The 21,217-nt window shown below is 37.9% G+C and overlaps 1 protein-coding gene across 1 annotated transcript in view; it reads right to left on the bottom strand.

Annotated features, from left to right (window-relative positions):
* MAN1A1 (mannosidase alpha class 1A member 1) overlaps positions 1-21,217 on the bottom strand; it is a 169,400-nt gene that overhangs the window by 106,157 nt on the left and 42,026 nt on the right. Inside the window, exons 2-4 of the mRNA XM_065888750.1 lie at positions 16,035-16,131; positions 13,388-13,503; positions 2,470-2,550 (exon numbers count right to left, since the gene is read on the bottom strand). Coding sequence (XP_065744822.1) covers positions 2,470-2,550; positions 13,388-13,503; positions 16,035-16,131 — 294 coding nt within the window. The remainder of the gene's footprint in view (positions 1-2,469; positions 2,551-13,387; positions 13,504-16,034; positions 16,132-21,217) is intronic.

Genomic DNA, 21,217 nt, shown 5'->3' with positions numbered 1-21,217 from the left:
AAACCAACTAATCCATAATGTGGCCATGTTGATGTGCTTTCTATCAAACGAATGCCCAATTTTTCATTTTGATATGGAGACAAATAGATCAAGCTCAGACTTAGGGTAAAATAATTTTCCTTGATCACATTCCTGACAGCTAATTCTCCTGAGTGCATTGGTCAAATGAAAGGCAACCATCAGTGATGAGGTAATAACTGGGGGGAAGAAACAGGAAATGATGGTAAAACAGTCTTATACTAATTGCTTCTCACTTGGCAATCCCACTTTAGAGGATAAATATATTTATTGGCTGATTATAGCTACATTATTCAAAATATAGGAATACTGGAAGCAACCCAACTGTCTAACGTTTAGGGAATAGTTAGCAAAAACTATGCTGAGAAGATGAATCTTTAAGAACTAAAATTAAAAATGTATTCTATAGAAACAAAGAAAAGTATTGATATATAAGAAAGGAAATACCTAAGGTAACTTTTATCATAAAATTAAAATACAGAAAATATAGATATAATTAACACAATGAATGTTTTGCACAGGGATAAGGACAAAGCATATATACTAAAAGAATAATTGTTTTCAATGGAGGTGTTTTTTGTAGTCCTTTTCTTACTAAAGTTAGCTAAGTATAGAATTTAAAAATATCCTTACAGGGCTTCCCTGGTGGCGCACTGGTTGAGAGTCCGCCTGCTGAGGCAGGGGACGTGGGTTTGTGCCCCGGTCCAGGAGGATCCCACATGCCGCGGAGCAGCTGGGCGCGTGAGCCATGGCCGCTGGGCCTGTGCGTCTGGAGCCTGTGCTCCGCAACGGGAGAGACCACAACAGTGAGAGGCCCGCATACCGCAAAAAAAAAAAAATCCTTACAACGTCTTAGGCAGATGATTTTATCTGTAGGCAAGCTATATCTGTATTATATTTATATCAGTATATAAACATATATGTCTCCAGTAAGCATACACACATATAGAAACAAACACAGGTATATAAACTTAAGATACTGTTATGAGTAAAAAAGTATCCTAATCTACATGATGCATATTTAGAGGAAATACATAATTGTTTCTCTTTGCATGCTCCATTACTCTATCTAAGCCCAGATACAATGAAGTCCTTATTTCCTCCAAATTGTCTCACCCCACAGAAATGATGAAGGAAGTTAAAACCAAGGTCATCCTAAGTATGTCATGCCAAACACAATGAGAATACACAGGCACTGGATACTCAAAGACATATATTCTAAAAGTATAAACTTCTTTAGTAAAAAACAGTAATTAATTTTAATTATGAGTTTTTAAAAATATGGATTCCCAGGCTTAGCGTTTAGAACATCCTACATCAAAATGAACAAATGAAGTTATGTGCAACTGGAAAAAGGGAAGAAGAAGGATAATGAAGAACAGGGTTTATCACAAACAGGACAGATACAGGGAAATATAGAAGCCATCCATATACTTTGAAAATCTCTATGGTAGAATAAAATCTAAAAAGAAGGAGAATGTTAAGATCGTACAGGCTGTTTTGTTATGACTAGGAAAGCATCTGAGAGACGAGAAACAAAGTAAAGCAGTCTTTCTCATTAAGCATATATTGCTCTGCTTAAATTTGTTTGAAGGAGCATAGAAATACATGAACTAGTACACTTGGTAAGATCCCCTCTTCCCCCCAGCCAGATTGCTCAGGCTAACACAAATCTGATTGATATGCAATTGAAATACGTGACTGTTTTTCCTGATGTCAGCTTTTAACACTGTTGAAATTAAAGGTGAGGTCCATTCTAATGACTCTTAGTGGACTCTTAGGCTGTTATTCATAAAGCTGTCCAAAACCTTTCAGGATAATAGCACCTGTGCTCTTCATGAGCATGATACAAAAATCCTTTCTTCATCTATTGATAAAAGGCAGCTAAATTAAAAATTCCTTCTTTGTTCTGAGCAGCGATAATTAATTAAGCTCCAACCTAGGAGGAGCTGCAAAGCACTTTATGTAGGGTTACTGGCCTACAGGACTTCTAACTGGGAAGCTGAGTATCTCACTCACCCCCTCAGTTTCTTAAATACTCTAATTTTTATATCTCACTTGCCAAGCTTTATTTCAAAAAAGTTTTTATTAAGTTAATATTATACTAACATTAAAATAATTTTTAAAGAAAGAAATCCACAAACCTGCCACTATACTAAACTCTTTACTTTGTCCATAGGCATATATAATTTGTAGTTTTAATCACACCACACATAACATAATGGAGCCAGGCTTTTTTAAAGGCACTGCCTAACATTTCCTGACAACATGCTCTGTCAGACTTTCCCAGTGTGCTCATTTAATTAGTACTTATTATAAGAAATTCAGTATATGCTAGAGGCCCATCAAAACGTGAAAATTTAATGGATACCATAAAAAGCATACTTTACTTGGAGAATATCATTTTAAGACACTTCATAATTCCCATTTATATGCCACTTTTCATCTTACCTCTTCTCCAGACAGGTAGTAAGCTGAGATTAGTCCACCGACAAAGCGTATATTTACTTCAAAAACAGAAACTTCAGCATTCTGTGGAAACAAAATAAAGGAGGTTCATATATAAATGGTAGTACACAACTGAGAAAAATATCACCATGATAAAGTGCACGAAATATTTAAATTTTGTTCAATCCTACGTGCTTGCCCAGAGAAATTTATACACAAGAGGGAAAAGCCCTGCCTTCTAACAGTGTCAAAACACATGTAAATAGATCAAAAAATTTTGACTCTTAAAATAACAATTATAAAAATATTTATAAAATGAAGTTATTTCCTCCCTCTATTCAACACTAGATACAATACTCAATATTCTTTGGGCAGATGCGACAGGCCCAGGACATTCTATTTTTCTATTCTGTGTTATTTTATTCATTTGCCAGTTTTTCTTCCCGAAAGACCATTCAGACTCTTCATACTTTTGCTGGTAGTTCAACATTATTCTAGAATTCTTCCCACACCATTTTAAAGTAGCACAGCTAGAATGTAAATAGGATTTGAAGCTGGAGTGACTTGCGTTCTAGTACTGGTTCCCAAATGTTCTGTCTGTGGTCTGGGATGATCACATTTCTCTGAGAAGAAATTTTATCTTTGCATAAAGGAGATTATAATAATATATGTTGTACCTTGTTAAAACAGCTCTTATATACATCAATAATAGCTTGCTTTTATTATTATTTACAAAGCTCTATATCCTGTGCTAATCTCTACATGGACTATGTCATTTAGTCTTATATCAACCGTGTGAAATAATTACTATTCTTACATCCATTTTACAAACGGAGAAACTGAGATTTATAGTGGTTACTATGACTTTCTTAAGGTCAGACAACTAATAAGTGGTTGAGGGGTTCCCTGGTGGCGCAGCGGTTGAGAGTCTGCCTGCCGATGCAGGGGACGCGGGTTCCTGCCCCGGTCCGAGAAGATCCCACATGCCGCGGAGCGGCTGGGCCCATGAGCCATGGCCACTGAGCCTGCGCGTCTGGAGCCTGTGCTCCGCAACGGGAGAGGCCACAACAGTGAGAGGCCCGCATACCACAAAATAAATAAATAAATAAATAAGTGGTTGAATCAGGATTTAAACTTGACTACTCTGATTCCTGGTTTAGAGCTGTTATCCTGACTCCTATATCACCTCACATGATAATGCATCAAGTATCTTTATTAATGGTCATATAATTGTGGCATATAATTAGTAATTATTGCCAATACTTTTATTATTTTACAATATTTGACTACTACATGGATCTGTCCTACATTCTATTACTAGATAATTTAGCACAGCTAACCTACAATAGATGGTAGGTACACTTTGTTACCGAACCAAACTTGGGTCCACTTGCCCACACACACTAAAGCCAATCTACTGACACCATGTTGTGTGTGGTAAAGGAGAGTACAACGTTTACTGTAGGGCACTAAGCAACAAGAATGAGCAGCGCGTGCGCAAAAGACCGGAACTCTCGATGGCTTTCAGGGGAGGGGTTTTAAAGGCAGTGTGAGGGAGGGGCTGCAGGGTGTGTGATCAGCTCGTGCACCATTCTCGGATTGGTTGGCATCAAGGTGAAATTTCAAGCGTCATCAACCTTCTGGTTTCAAATGGCCTAGGGTCTATGTGCTTGTGGTCAGCAGTTTTCATCTGGTGTGGGCCTGCTTCCTGTAAAAAGAACATAGGAATGTGTGCCAGGCCTTTATGTATATCTTTCAGGGGACTGGGAACTCGGTGATTCTGTGATGTGGCGGATTTATAGTCTAACTTGTTACCAGTTTCCTGGCCCAACAGCTATTCTTTGTTTCTACATCTTCATATTTCCTGATCATTAACTCTTCAGCCAGCCTTTTGAGACTCAGGGGAGGCCTAGAAGACTAAAGAAAAAGCCTTTTGCTTCAGAGGATAGGGACACAGGGGCTTGTGTATGGTTTCAGCTTCAAGCTTTTGTTAGCTTCTTTTCATGTTTGTTAGGCCTACCCAGTAATTGTTCACTTTTGCCTGGTGTCAAACAATTCGCTGAAATCACAGGGGCTAACAGCAAACTAATATATGGAGTCACATATCCAGCAGATCAGCTTAGTCACAATCATCTGAGATATTATTTCCTTTAACATTTATTAAGCAACTACTATGTGTCAGGCACTGTCCTAGGTTCTAGGGACATGGCAATGAAGACTCATAAGGTCCTCAAATTCATGGAGTCTACATTTTAGTGGGCGAAAACAATTCCAGAAGAAAAAAAAGAGGTATATTTTCTTTAATTTCCACATGCTTTCTCTAAAAAGGTATAAGGATCTAACAAATTAAAGCTAAGTAATTGCTTAAGTTAAAAAAATTTTTCAAAAAATTTCTTGCAAAAGGAAGGTCATGAATATTACTTGGGAGAGACACATACTAGGCCAGAGTTAGGCAAAAGCATCATAATATAAGACTCTGGTGAGTTCGTTCAATTGTATTTCATAATTTGTAATATGCACCTAATACAATTTGATTAAAGTACTTTACATGGGAACAATTTATCTGTGATGTGTATTACTCTGAATGAGTATTACACAAATATTGGTAAAAGCTTTAATATTCCACAAAATTACTGATAAGGAAAGAGAAAGCGAATCATTAATTTGTTTTGGCTCACACAGCTATACTTCTTATGTCTAAAGGTAACAACGTCTAATAATAAAATCTAATAAATAAAACCCTCAAATCCTATCATTCTCAATTTGTACTTGTGTTTTTCAGTTTTTAAACCTAAGAATAGTCCTCCACGTTTCTGCCTACTGAAGTCTGTTAAGATGATTTTATATTCTTATACTAGCTTTGGCTTCATTTGATATACATTCATTCTCTTTTCCTCCTATGAAAATTTTGGATAATCAGGACTTTTATATAAACATCTGATGAAAATTACTGCATGGTAGAAGACTGAACCATGTCAAACACCATCATAAATACATCTTCAGCAAGACATCAGTCACCTACTGGGTACAACCAGTTATTGATCCAGCAATGTATTCTAGAACCTAAATTCTATTTATCTTCCGCTGTCTGTAAGATACTGAGAGACGGTTTTGCAAAGTGCCACGCTCAAGGTCAGTGCTTTGTCTTTTGAATTTCTCGGATCTAACGGTTTGGTGAGCCTATCCAAGAAGCAAATCTGGCTTGTTAGTGAATCCATACAGGTTCCCAGTTACTTGTGTTCTTGTCTTTCAAGATCTCGCTCAGGAAGTCACATCACCATTAGCTGTATTCAACAGTCATCATATCTACCTTCTTTTGAAAACCAAAATTACATTTGAATTCCCAGCATATAGTATTTTCTACTTTTTTTTTTTCCAAAGTTAAATCTAAATTATTTAGAAACCTTAATTTGAGAGCTCTTAACATTTTGGGTTATATTATGTTTTAGGTCAGCAGACTGAAATTTATACACTTCAGGTCACTCTTTACAGATCCTTTGATGAAAAACACTAAGAAGATAAAAACATAAATTGGCTGGCTCGACTGCGGGCAGCAGACTATCAAAACACTACCTTAGAGTCAGAAAGGCCTGGGACTGAAGGTTGGTTCAGGAGCCCACTGAGTGCAAGATCCCAGGCAAGTCACATATTCTCTCTGAGCCTTGGTTTTCTCATTTGTAAAAAGGGACAGTGCATTTCGTACAAGGCGCTACAAGTCCATGAATGTAAAGCACCATGCACAATGCCTGCCACGGGTAAAGTACTCAATAAAATAAGTGCCATTACCACTGCACAAAAGCTCAGCTTAACTAAACCAATAAGGCCTAGCTTCCTCAGGGGTTCTTGGAAAATCAGAAACTCCAGAATCATAATCTTCTGAATACGAGAATGCAAACTGATATACCTTCTCTGACTCTCATGGGAGTCATGTTTCAAATCCTCTTTTGAAATACAGTATCCTGACCAAGCTTCCTTTTGGGCTTGATACATTTTATACGATATCTGGGTTTTCAGAAGTGAACTTCTACAATCTGAGGGTTTGAGGCCAATTTTATAAACTTCTGACTCTGATTTCCATTAAAATAAACTTATTAAATCTAAATGAAGATATGCATCCTATTAATATTCATGCAGCATTTTTTAAGATGTTCTAAAACTTTTCCAGTGACTTACCCTAATGACAGGAGAGGGGTTAGGGCAGGCAGAGAACAGTATGTAAAGGAGGGAAGCCCCAAACAGCCTGCAACACTAAAATCTTTTGGATTTATCTTAACAATGTAGATTTTGTAGTCTCCTTCAATCTGTGTTTGTTTTAAATGAGATTAAATCCCTTAAATCTTTAAGTAAGGTCACATTCCAGGAATATGCCCCACGTAGTCCATGGCTTCTAGTACATAGCTGTATGTGAGCACCAGTCTGAGAAGCAGATCCAGTCTTTGTTTAAACTGCAAGCACCTGCTAGTTAATTTCACAATTGATGAGCAAGTGGAAGGTGGATATTTTTGGTTTAAGGCCTACCCACAAAACCATGTGGACTGGAGAAACTGCTCTTTCACTTTGAGTTTCCTCTACCAACAGCCTTTGAATCAAAGAACACACTTAACCAGAATCATACATAAATCATACATAAATACATACATCTAAAATCAAGAGGTGAAATCATGGAAAAACTAGGATTCACTACTTATCTCTCATATTGCTTTAGGTGTCTTAGACTGATAATTTCCACCTTAAGTTTATCCCTTTCTTTAGTATTGCTATCCTCTGGCTTACTATACGTATATGTAAAATTGTGAGATAAAGTGATAAAACTTGCTAAAATGGAAAAAAGTTTAATTCAATAAACCATTTTGTATGGCTCCCTCCCCCCACCCTTCACGTTATCTTCCATCTCTCTACTGGGAAAGGTGTCCTTCAGATAAACAGATCAGGAGCTCACAGGCATGAAGAATCTAACCATATCCAGACAAGAGGGAAAGTGAACACTTCAAAATCCTTGTTTCAACCTGACTGCCTAAAAGATCAACCTCTTACAAGATAGTATTTTAAATAACTCAGAGAAATTAGGTTGTATTTTTTATAAGCAACTTATTTACCAAAATTATCTATAAAATGATAGATAATAATGGGCTTGACCATTTTAATAACAAATTTAGGTTGGAGAACAGATTCAGCCACAGTTTTTGACTGCAGAACTACAGAGGCGCAGACTTTCCTTGAAGAATAGATATATTGTTTCTTTGCACCTTCAGGCCTTATGATAATTATTCAGAATCAAACCTGCATCAAATTTAAGGAATTCTCCTTAATTCTTTTTTTTTTTTGCTGTACGCGGGCCTCTCACTGTTGTGGCCTCTCCCGTTGTGGAGCACAGGCTCCGGACACGCAGGCCCAGCCGCTCCGCGGCATGTGGGATCTTCCCGGACCGGGGCACGAACCCGTGTCCCCTGCATCGGCAGGCAGACTCTCAACCACTGCGCCACCAGGCAAGCCCTCTCCTTAATTCTTAACTTATGATTCCATACAGCAGGGCAGGTCTGATTGATTGCATTAAATTGAAAAAGACTTCTTGGAAAAGAACTTTCATTTTCAGAAATATCTTAATCCTCTTCTCAGTGTTTGGCCCCAATTATTAGAGTTGGTTTTTTTAAAGAGTATTTCTCTGAGCCCTAAGATCAGAGAATACTTCTTTGCTAGCTATTCCTCCAAACATCCTGTCAGCTTTCTACTCAATGAGCTATAAGCGAGGAACAAGCAAGCATTAATAACAACTGTCCCACTACAAACCAATGCAATTATTGTTTAATAACAATTGCTCCGCTACTAACATATGGTAACTATGCTTTACCTTACTGAGAACCAGTGGAAACATGAGACTTTACAAACCCATTGCTTAAAGAGAGGTTATTGCCTATAAGCCTTGCCTATGTTTAGGCTTAGCATACACATTCATTTATAAATGGTACTTGAAAGTATGTGTTGTATTAACATTCTGAGGATTACAACTCCTTTTAACAGATTAAATAGCAACATTATACTTTATAGCTTAGTATAACATACGTCTGAGCAGCTTTTAACTTCATATTTAAGTAACATGATAAATCTCTTTAGATGAACAAAGTGCAAATTCTTTGGGCCACAAAGATAGGCAAGATCAACATCTTCTCTCTGTCAGTAGATTGGTTTCACCATGAAGGTCCAGAAGGACCCTCAAGTAGCAGTCCAATCTATGTATCACTAATTATGGTCAGAGGGAACAGATCAGTATCCTTATAGCCAAAACCCAAATCATCACCCTTAGCAGACACTGATTAGCATTCGGATAGAATTTCAAATTAAATAACTCCATCCGACAGGATAAGTAACTCAGTTATCTGCACCATTAGGATGTAATGCTGCTCTAAAACAGAGCTTTTACAAGAGCAATACTAAGGCAAATGTCACTTCTTTCATGCTCCATGGCATGGAGCTCTGGACCTAAGTCAAAAACTCATTCAGGCATTCAAGAAGATCCAAAGTTGCTTTTTGAGATCCATTTAAAACCTTCAGATAGAGAACCCTACAGCTTATTTTCCTGAAGAATAGGATGGCATTCCGGTTGGATAAGAGACCAATCTGGACCTTTAAACTAAAAAATAAAGTCACTGTTGCCGCCAATACCTCTGTTATTTTTCAGGAAAAAAAACAGTGTAATTGTTGACATAATCACTTGAATCTGTGGGTAGAAAGAGTGAATACAAGACAAATTCTCTAATGGGACATAATAAAACCAACTAGAAAATTGTAAGTTGAAGCACTTTAAGATGATTAGGAGATGGGACTTCCCCGGTTGCACAGTGGTTAAGAATCTGCAGGGGACACGGGTTCGATCCCTGGTCCAGGAAGATCCCACATGCCATGGAGCAACTAAGCCCATGTGCCACAGCTACTGAGCCTGTGCTCTAGAGCCTGAGAGTTACAACTACTGAGCCCATGTGCCACAATTGCTGAAGCCCGCGCACCTAGAGCCTGTGCTCCAAAACAAGAGAAGCCACTGCAATGAGAAGCATGTGCACTGCAACTAAGAGCCACAACTACTAAGCCCGCTTGCCACAACTAGAGAAAGCCCGCGAGCAGCAACGAAGACCCAACGCGGCCAAAAAAAAAAAAATGATTAGGAGAGTAAATCAAGATAGCTGTCTTGAATTTATGTTTGTTATTAATTTTGATATGGGAAGTATTATCATTTAGATATTATTGATAAACTTTTATATTTTCAAAGGAAAATATGGCAATACCCAAAGAAAGAACTGCAACAAATATGTTTCAAGACCTTTCAAATTAGGAATAGTAAAATAAACAGAAATTCGAGACCTGTGACTATGGCTTTTAAAAGTATATTTTTAAAGTATATTTTGAAGGGTATAACCCAAGACTATCAATAACAGTCTTTAAACGATATTTTTACATAAAAATCTTTCAACTCATTGAATAAAATCTTATAAAAATACAAAAATACAATTTTAAAGAAACGAAGCTCAGTATCTTAGCCATCACTCAACCTATAGCCTAATCCCTTTATCTTACAAGTAAGGAAGCCAAAGAATTTGCTCTTCTTCTCTTCTAAATACTCCGGGCTTCTCTGATGGTGCAGTGGTTAAGAATCCGTCTGCCAATGCAGGGGACACAGGTTTGAGTCCTGGTCCGGGAAGATCCCACATGCCGCAGAGCAACTAAGCCCATGCGCCACAACTACTGAGCCTGTGCTCTAGAGCCCGCGAGCCACCACTACTGAGCCCAAGTGCCACAACTACTGAAGCCCGTGCGCCTAGAGCCCATGCTCTGCAACAAGAGAAGCCACCGCGATGAGAAGCCCGCGCACCGCAACGAAGAGTAGCCCCGCTCGCCCCAACTAGAGAAAGCCTGCGTGCAGCAACAAAGACCCAATGCAGCCAAAAATAAAAAAATAAATTTATAAAAATAAATAAATAAATACTCTGATATCCTCTATTGGTTTCCCTCTGCTTCCTAATAGGTCCCCACGGTCCATGGAATACATTCATGTCACCTGCTCATGGTCTGAGGCCAGCCAACTGCCTTCTGTTACCTTGTCTATTACCTTGAGAGGCCTTTTTGCTTAGTCCTTTTAAATAAATGATTCCAGAGTTTCTCAGGCTACCACTGGGCATGAAAGCAAAGAACTGCTGCCATATTTGGGGGAGGTTTGGGGCAGTAATGCTATATATGCCAGACAAGGGACCTGGACACTATTCGGGTCTCATGTCACTAAAGTCTACTTTCCCGTCTTCCATCATTAGACTCTGGAAGAACCTAGTTCTCATTCCCCTACCTTTCTGGAGGTGAGGGACGGTGGAGGAAACACATTTTCCATTCTCTCCTCCATATATAAGCTGAAGACAAGCTCATTATTATTTACTGGTAGGTAGCTGAATTTACTCAAAAATAACAAGGCAGGAAAAAAGTATTATTAAGAAACAATAAACCCTCAGAAGGAAATCTAATTTTTTGTTCATTGCCTTAATTTTTCACACTCAGTTCTATTGGTAATATCTGAGCTACCAGACGTCATATTCAACCAAAGAGCTGTAGAACCTTACAAAATCCCTCACTCCTTGGGCCTGTTTTCTCATATTTAAAATAAAAAGACTGAACACATCAATCTCCAAGGTCCCTTTGTATTGGAATACTGTCTCCTTTATATTCTAAATTCAATTATAAGGCAGATTAGACACAGACTCATCTGCTTGTACTTTAAGTCAGTGATCTCCAAAACGGGGTACATATGGCAATTAATTAGAGGAGCAGGAACAAAATGTTAAAACTTTTAATTTATATACATTTTTTAATCCAAAGAGGTAGGAAAAAGACTCAGCTTTATGCTACCTTTACACTCTGAACTATGTTGGTATTCTCACTTGGTCTGTGGGAGAACAGGAGCTCCACAAAGCAGAGGGGTCAGCAGGGAAACACCCTTTCTTTGTCCATTCTCAACATACTGCATGTTACTTGTGATTGGTTATGGAGATTTACAGATATTATCAAATGCTTACCAGATAGACAAGAGGCTTACAAGAATTTTTGCAAAGTAATCTCAGATTAAAAATAATACCAATAGTGAAATAAGTGAGGCAGAGAAAGACAAATATCACGATACCATTTATATGTGGAATCTAAAAAAATGATACAAATGAACTTATTTATGAAACAGAAATAGACTCACAGACATAGAAAACGAACTTATGGTTACCAAAGAGGAAAGGGGGAGGGATAAACTGGGAATTTGGGATTAACAGATACATACTACTATATATAAAATGGATAAACAACAAGGACCTACTGCATAGCACAGGCAACTATATTTAGTATTTTGGAATAACCTATAATGGAAAAGAATCTGAAAAAGAATACATACACACACACACACACACACACGTGTGTATGTGCGTGTATGTATAACTGAACTTAAAAAAACACCAATAACGCAAACATAAGTGAATGACTCAAAAACACCAGGGTCAACTTTTCCTGTTCTTAAAACAAGCTCTCTGTCAACCTCATTACAAGGTAAAGCAATGACTGTGGAATTAGATTAGCTCTAACAAGATGTAGCCCTCCTTAATTATCAAGAAGTAGTAATAGAAGAGTCCACTGTCCTTAATTATGAACCTTTTCCTTGGTGTACAGTGGGTATTGAGGTTTGTTAAAAATGATAGTACATATATGAAATTTAAAAAAATATTTCATATATAAATTGACAAAAGGTTATACTGGGAATTCCCTGGCAATCCAGTGGTTAGGACTCTGAGCTTCCACTGCAGGGGGCGTGGGTTCAATCCCTGGTCAGGGAACTAAGATCCCTCATGCACATGATGTGGCCAAAAAAAAAAAAAAAAAGTTTAAACTGATAAGGGTCTACAATCAACAAAGGTTAAAGGCTTATTTATGGGAAAGTGGATGCAGCTGCTCCTGGATGCAGTAGAGTGTTGAGATGAGCTACTTCATGGTATTACTGACTCGGCAGCCATTTTGTTTTGCCAAGTGTCTTGCAGGAGCTTTAAATGGACACTAGCCCCTCATGCAAGAGTGTGCCCTCGATTAACAGCCCCAGAGTCCCAAGCAAATGTCAGTTCCTGATATGACTCCCTCTGTGATCATGTCTCCCCCACCTCCCAGGGTCTTCCCCTTGTGCACCCCTTAGAAAAGACCACTGTGGAGCTTACCAATTGGTTTGAATTGACCAATTTGGCCTTAGCTTTGGAACCCCAAAGCACTTCACCCACCCTCATAACGGCATGTGCCCCAGGTCCTGTCTTTCTGTCTGTCTGTAGTGTGCCTTGATCTCCCTGTGTGGCCCCTGCGGGTGAGTCATGTACCTTCTCAAGACCTGTTAAGTAATAAACTTCTCTATTTCAATTTCTTTTGTGGTCTTTCATTGAACTGCAGCTCACCATGGCACCCTGGGCTCCATTCAACAAACGTTCATCTAACAAAGTCACAATAACGCACCATGGTGCAGTGCAAAAGCATTGAGCACTGAGTCACACAGACCTCTGTTAGGCTCACAGCCCTGACACACAACTAGTTGTGTGGTCTAGATAAGCCTCTGAGGCTCCGATTTCTAATCTGTAAAGGTGTGAAAATAATACCCATCTCACAGGGTTGTTGTGAGACTTGAACAAGAACACTTGGCACATGTAGGTCTTAATAAATATTAATTTCTTTTTCCTTACTCTTAGTGTGCCAAAAAACAAAGGCATGGATTTGTGTAGTAAGGGAGGGCAAGTTAAGAATATAGTATGATACTACTTAAAACTGCATTATTTGTTTCTGCTAGGGTACAGTACAATAATCTGCCCCACAAGAGAATTTATTTATGTTAACTGAGATTTAAGAACTGAATTGGCAGCTTTTTTTAACTTACCATATTAAAATTTAGATTTTCGTCAACCCATGCTTTTGCCTCTTCAAATTCGTCTTTCATTTTCATAATAAAAAGTGTATCTAGGGCATCTACTATTGTTGCTCCTTGGATATTACCTGAAAATATCAGAAAAATATTTACTCAGTAAAACACCTTTGACAGATCCATACATGCACATTGACCACACCTTGGAAAGGAAGTGGATAATACTGAATTTACTGGTAAACAAGAATACTGAACACAGTCTAAACATCTTTCAGTGAAAGAAAATTGAAAAGTTGCATCGAAACCAAACTAAAAACTATCACAGGCTATAGATTGGTACACTAATCTTTAAAGTCTCTTCTGAGTTGCAGAAAATGAATCTCTTAGAAATTTCATTTGGGATTGCATTCTCTAGCAAGAAAAAAAAAAAAGACCTGAAACCAAGGAGCAACACACTTATTAATTTTAATGTAATTACATCAAAGTGCACCTGTGCAAAACTCTTTGACTATAATTAGATCTAAAATTGTTTAGTGATAGCTCTAAGAAACCATTACTCAAAAATGGAATTCTACCCCCTCTTTTTGCAGCCCTGACTGATCCTAACCTCTCCTCCCATCCTCCTAGCCAGTCGTGACTCTCATGTATTTCCTCTGAACTCCCTCGGCAGGAAGTCTTTACATTGCTCTTGCACTCACCACTTTTTGTCTTCCATTATAACTACTTTTATGCATCTCCTTTTAGTCTGTAAACTTCCTTAGAATAGAGAAGTCATGTCTTATTCACCTCCACATTCCATACTAAGAGAATCAGTATGTTTTTAAGGCTTAATAATAAATTAAAAAACTATCACTGTATTAACAGAGAGCCAACTAATCTCTTCGATAAAGACTATGGTGGGCTTCCCTGGTGGCACAGTGGTTGACAGTCCGCCTGCCGATGCAGGGGACACGGGGTCGTGCCCCGGTCCGGGAGGATCCCACATGCTGTGAAGCGGCTGGGCCCGTGAGCCATGGCCGCTGAGCCTGCGCGTCCGGAGCCTGTGCTCCGCAACGGGAGAGGCCACAGCGGTGAGAGGCCCGCGTCCCGCAAAAAAAAAAAAAAAAAGACTATGGCAAATTTACACAAAACTGCCGTCTTAATACTATGAACAACTTATAGAGATAAAAGCAAAAATAGAATTAAAAATTTTTTAAAGTTATAGTAAACAATAAAAAATTAAGACCTTTGAGTCTGCATGAAGTTTCTGAGTTTCTCTCTTCAATTCCTACCTCCCATCACCCACGTTAACTAGTCACCGTGTCCTCAAAAACACTACTCTAGTAACATCCGAAATCACTTGTACTGCCATGACTCCAGGTGTGGCTCTTTTCATCTCTAAAGTGTGTCACTGTGATCGACCAGCCAGCCTTTTCCCCACTCTTCCAGCTCTCCCTAACCATTCCTGCAATGCCTTTCTCCCTACCAGAGAGCCTATGGTTCTTCAGAACTTCCTATGAATATCTATTGAACCACCTGGTGCTTTGATAATTCACTATCTACACACACGTCTTCTGCACTAGGTCATGAACTTTGCAGAGACTTGTATTGTGTTTCTTAACACCAGTGCTGGAAAGAGAGCCAAACACATGGAAGGTCCTAAATAAATGGAAAAGCATAATGGGGTGATTAGGAGCAGACTCTGACCTTAGCCACATGTGGGTTCAAGTCCCAGCTCAGCCAGTTAGTAGGTGGCTAACACTGGGCAAGCTGTTCTCTCAGCTTCGTATTTCTCATCTATAAAATACATATAATAATGAGGTTAAATGAGAAGATGCACAAATGGCACGTGGCACATAGTGTCAGCTGATACTGTTGTTATATGATTTGATACTATTTAACACCTTTAGTTAAAGTATAGAAAGTCACCTTTTCTATGGTGAATTCAGAAGCATCAGACCAAGGTTCCCTCCTCTTCATCCTGTTACTTATAGACAAAATTGTGGGAACTGAAGAGGAATTGAGTTCAGTGAGAAGGGCACTGGGTAGCTCTGTGACCCAAGGAATCTACCTAACACTTCTGTTACCTAGCACCTCCACGATGGGAATGTTTTTAATACCTAGAGTACTCATCACAGAGGGATGCTGTGAGGACCAAAAGCAATAAAATGATGCCAAAGTGGATAAATGGAAGTTTAAATAACTGACGACTCCATCCTCACTTTCTCTTGCACTGCACAAACAGGAGAAATTTAGAGCCAATGTTGAGAGTCACTGAGATACAGTGAAGGTCACCACGGCTGGCTGCCTTGGCCAGCTTATTGATAAAGACACAGCTTTTACCTGACAGGAAGCAGTTAATGCAGCCAACAAATGCTCCTCTGCTTGGTACCACATGGGAGCTGAAAATCACGATACTGTGCCCATATCCATTAAATAAGGATCTCTGGAAGTGTGCCCCAGGCATCAGTATTTTTTCAAGGGATGCAGGTGGTTCTAAAGTGCAGCCAGTGCTCTATCTGAAGGACACACTACGCACATTCCCTGCAGACACCTCCATCAGGTATGCAAGTTTCCTAGCAACACAGTCTGGAGGATCACACAAACTTTTTCCATCACCCACAAGTTCAGTCGAGTGGAGAGAAGTTACTGTCAGTAAGGAGCCAAAGCACATTCTACTCACCAAACAAACTGCTTGAATGGCCTCCTTTTGATACAGGCTTCAGTTCATTTTTTCCCCAGGCATAACGTTTATAATTATTCCAAGCATGTTTCATCATCTGAGAAAAGAAATGAAAACGGGATTATATTTTGAATTTGAGATGTTTTTGTTTCAAAATAGATCATATATTGAAGACCTAAAGGTTAAAACATGAAAACTCACTGCTTTGTTAAAAGGATGATAATTAAAAGGGTGACAAAGGGTATGAATAAGCTGGAACACACACATAACACACAAATACACATCATCCCTCTATGTTTACAAGTGGAGATTTTTTTAATCCATTTAATCCTATTTCATATACATATTTTCAAAAGTCAGTTCTCAGCAACAGAAACTTAGCTTATCATAAAAGGATGAACCATTCTTACATTTATCTATTTCATCCTCATGATGCATTAAATCTGCAAAGACTGCATACTTAAAATTCACATTTTTGCATAAGGTTCTCTGTACTTAGTATATAGACAAATATTCAAAAGTTATGACTTTAAACACTTTGATGTATCTTGACCAAGTCTATATGGAGAAATACTTTTAAATATCTATAGGAAATGAAAAAAAGAAACTCTACGGGTATACATAGATTTTGGAAAACTTCAGCTTAGTATAATTAATCTTTAATTGCATACATATCTGTGTATACATATGTAACTGAAGACTAATTCTACATATTCCCAACCTAGACTCCTTGTACCAGGAATGTTTTTAAAGTCCCAAACTCTCTGCCATAAATCAGTTGTATACCTTTTTAAATTTTAACAAAATTAATTTATCTACATATAATGAAAACCAATCAATTTCTCCTGACTTACAGACTAATTTCTGACCTATTGTGCTAGATATTAACTCTGGCAGAAAGTGAATAATTTTCAAGGGGAGAAATTGTTCTCTAAGAGCCTATCAAAGTTATACAAAAATTTGTATAACTATTGTGTAATAGTTGTACAAATTTTTTTCAGTGACTCCAAGAATAGACTGTAGATAATTATTTTTGCATACTTTTTAAAAAAGGGTTGAGGACTCCTCACCTGTCTAGAATTTATTCATGCCACTATTCCCAATCTATTAGCAACAGTAATTAAAACATGGACATAATCTGGAAATATTCTAATCTGGCTCCATATTTTAAAATATCTTAAAAAGCATCACATAAAGTTATAAATACTATGTAAAGGCTGTTTCTCACTAAGAATCTGCAGTGAGATCAATACAATTTTATTAATAAGAAAGTCTTCATATGTCCCTGAAAACAATAATGCACATCTTTCTTTAATCAATTTGTATATTTTCTTCCTATCTCACCAGTACTGCTACTAATAATAGCTACCAAAAAGTCTGTACTATCTGGTGGGTACTCTGCTAAATGCTTTAAATTCAGTATTCAATTCTTGTTACAACGTTATGAAATGCGTTGTATTATCTTTGTTTGGTAGATGAAGAAACTGAGACTTCTAGAATTGAAAACACGAACAACTTTACTCAAAGTCATGACATTTCTCCACAGCTGTGGAGCCAGGGTTCATCCCTGTGTTGGCCTGACTCCAAAGCCTGACTTCATCACTCTAATCAGGGTTAGGCAGCCTGACATCTGAGGTAGAAAGATTAAAACAGGCCTAAATTCCATGTTGATTAGGATTTCAAACTCCATACTGAAACCCTAATAAAAAAAAAGATAAACTGAAAACAAACCAAAGATTTTTGTTTGAATTTTATTTTTTCCTGAATATTCATATTTGCATTGGTCATACAGCTAACAATGGCATTAACCATACACTGCATCAACTTCCTTTAATGAGTCGGCAACAGAATCTTCCTTTGATGAATGAGATTGCTGATCTTCTAACAATCAATAGAATGTGTACATCGTAGTGTTTTTGAGATTTTCTCTTATAAATTAATTTTGTTGGAAAGTATAAAAGGTTTGAAGGTAAAATAACCTGATTTATAATCCCTATCGTATCACCAATTAGTCTCATAATCATGGATGAGTCAGAGTTTTGCGAGACTTTATCTGAAAACTTGGGATTGTAATTCCTCACAGGGTGCATGTAAGGATTACACGAGCATGGCCTGTGTGACGGCTCACGGCACACATGGCGAATAGTCACACGCTTATTGAATTTTAAGCCTATATTGAGATCAATTAAATTCACATCACAGAAACAGAAACCAATGAGCCTCTGAAAAGACTAGGTACATGAACACTAGGTATAAAAACACCTTGAGATTACATCTCAATTTGACTTGGTTTTCCCATTAAATGTACTGTATTTGGTAAACTCTTCATTCCTATTCCAAGGATAAATTCAGAAGCTTTTGGAATACACCTGATGCAAGAACAGGAAAAAAAAAATGTTATGATGATTTGTTTCAGCTCCAAGTCTGAATCGAAACCAGTGCCATGTACTATTAATAACTCAAAGACAGCATAAAACTTTCCTCTAGAAGACTGTTGTCAAAAATGATCATTTATACAACGTACCACTAGAACAGAACCTCGCTGAGTTACCACTGTAGTATATACTAACTTTCCTTATCTCCTTTTCCCCAAAGAGAAAATCTGACACCAACTGCTTATCTGCCTACATTTCAAAAGTTGCTGTGACCCGTTTCTCAAAATGGGCTCCCATCCCATGGGATATCTATGTGCAAAGTTAGAAAAGAAAAAGAAAACAATGTGGTCAAAGTGCCCTGTATGGAGCTCTAAGAGTGGTTTCTCCAAGAATCTGTGAAATGAGGAACAGCCATATTGGTCATGGATTCCAGTGGTTGGTCACCTCTGGAAATGATTTACCACTTTAAAGCCAAATAAGACTTCATGTGTGTGTTTGTGTCTGTGTGTGTGTAGAACAACAATGAGATTAAATTCACAGGTCATATATACAATCAACTTTGTAACTCAGATTTATGACATACAAATATTTGAAAGCATCAAAATGCTACTAGCCTCTAATTTTACAGTATTAAACCACTAGCCAGCTAAGGGACCATGAGAATGAAAGCATTTACTCTTTCCAGACTCAGTATGCTCAGAAGCTGGCAGGACAAGAAGGTCACTTTTAAAATTCAACTACAAAGATGTCCATAGATAGGATTAATCCTTCATCTTCATAGGCTCCTTCATTTTGTTTTGTAGTCTTTCATCACTCTAATCAGGGTTAGGCAGCCTGATATCTGAGGTAGAAAGATTAAAACAGGCCTAAATTCCATGTTGATTAGGATTTCAAACTCCATACTGAAACCCTAATAAAAAAAAGATAAACTGAAAACAAACCAAAGATTTTTGTTTGAATTTTATTTTTTCCTGAATATTCATATTTGCATTGGTCATACAGCTAACATACAGTGTGAAGGGAAATAAATGAGATTTTGTAGCAGTAATCCTTTGTTTTGACCCAGAGAAGCTGGAATTAGGCATGAAATATCCAAAAAATAGCACGACTTCTCCTTGACTCTATGCTTATTGAAGAGTCTTTGATTAGCACTTTGTTATCAATTGGCATCAGGGCTGCGTAATTAGTGCCACTTATTGAGTGTCCGCTACACCATGCGTGATAAGATGCTAAAGGACTAGCAGGGAAATGTACATGAGTCTATCATGCTTATAATCTAATAGATAAGATGGAAGCTTAACGTTTTCCCTTCTTACACACTCACAAATGTTTATAAATATGAGAACAATAAGAAAAGCAATTAAATGTTGTGCATAACTCCATGAAATGATGCTCAACAACACTAATCATTAGAGAAATGCAAATCAAAACCACAATGAGGTATCGCCTCACACTGGTCAGAATGGCCATCATCAAAAAGTCTACAAACAATAAACGCTGGAGAGGGTGTGGAGAAAAGGGAACACTCCTACACTGTTGGTGGGAACGTAAATTGGTACAGCCACTATGGAGAACAGTATGGAGGTTCCTTAAAAAACTAAAAATAGAGCTACCATATGATCTAGCAATCCCACTCCTGGGCATATATCTGGAAGATGAAAACTCTTAATTTGAAAAGATATGTGAACCCCAATGTTTACAGTGGCACTGTTCACAATAGCCAAGACATGGAAAAACGTCTATCAACAGATGAACAGATAAAGCAGATGTGTTATATATATACAATGGAATATTACTCAGTCATTAGAAAGAAGTAAGGCCATTTGCAGCACCATGGATGGACCCAGAAATTATCCTACTAAGTGAAGTCAGAGAAAAACAAGTATCATATGATATCAATTATATGTGGAATCTAAAGAAATGATACAAATGAACTTATTTACAAAACAGAAACAGAGTCATGGACATTGAGAACAAACCTATGGTTCCCAAAGGGGAAGGGTCGGGCAGGGACAAATTAGGAGTTTGGGCTTAACAGATACACACTACCATATATAAAACAGATAACAAGGACCTACTGGACAGCACAGGGAACGATATTCAGTATCTTGTAATAAAGTATAATGGAAAAGAATCTGAAAAGATTCAGTTAAAGTGATATAACTGAATCACTTTGCTGTACATCTGAAACACAACACTGTAAATCAAATATACTTCAATTTTTAAAAAATTTTGTAACTAACAGTTTGTTTCAATTTTATGTCCTAATCAAGGGCATGGGAAGCAATGAATAAAGAAAACTACGCTTGAATTTCCCCAGGTATGTGTAGATTTCATAACCTACGTTTTTGTTGCTAAGAACTACCCTTAGCAAATGTTTTTATTTACTGATTCTTTAATCACATGATCTTAAGTTGCTCATAAGGCACATTAAAAATCTTTTTGAAAATCTCACTTTTTTTTTTCCAGACAGGTTTGATGAGGATTTGGGGCTTTCACTGCCTCTTTTAAAAAGCACACAAGTTCAAGTCCCACTTACAGGGCCATCCTGTGAGGTCTTATACAAAATCTCTACAGTCTGACCCAGTGATCTGGGTCCCTGGGCCCACTGACTTACCCAGGGCCTGGTGCCTGACCCACAGGGAGACAACTGAGGGCTGGCCATGAGCCTTCGAGGTGAGGCACCCGCAGTGTGACACTCTCTCCAATGGATGGACCAACCCAATCATCTACTCTACCTAGGGGAGTATAACTGGGAGATAGTCACAGAGAATCCGGAGGCCAGAGAGTGATGCAGAAGCAGAGAAG

The sequence above is a fragment of the Phocoena phocoena genome, chromosome 12, assembly GCF_963924675.1.
Source record: "Phocoena phocoena chromosome 12, mPhoPho1.1, whole genome shotgun sequence".
Lineage (NCBI taxonomy): Eukaryota > Metazoa > Chordata > Mammalia > Artiodactyla > Phocoenidae > Phocoena > Phocoena phocoena.
The sequence above is the reverse complement of the archived record's forward strand: the minus strand, read 5'-3'. Positions and strand labels throughout refer to the sequence as shown.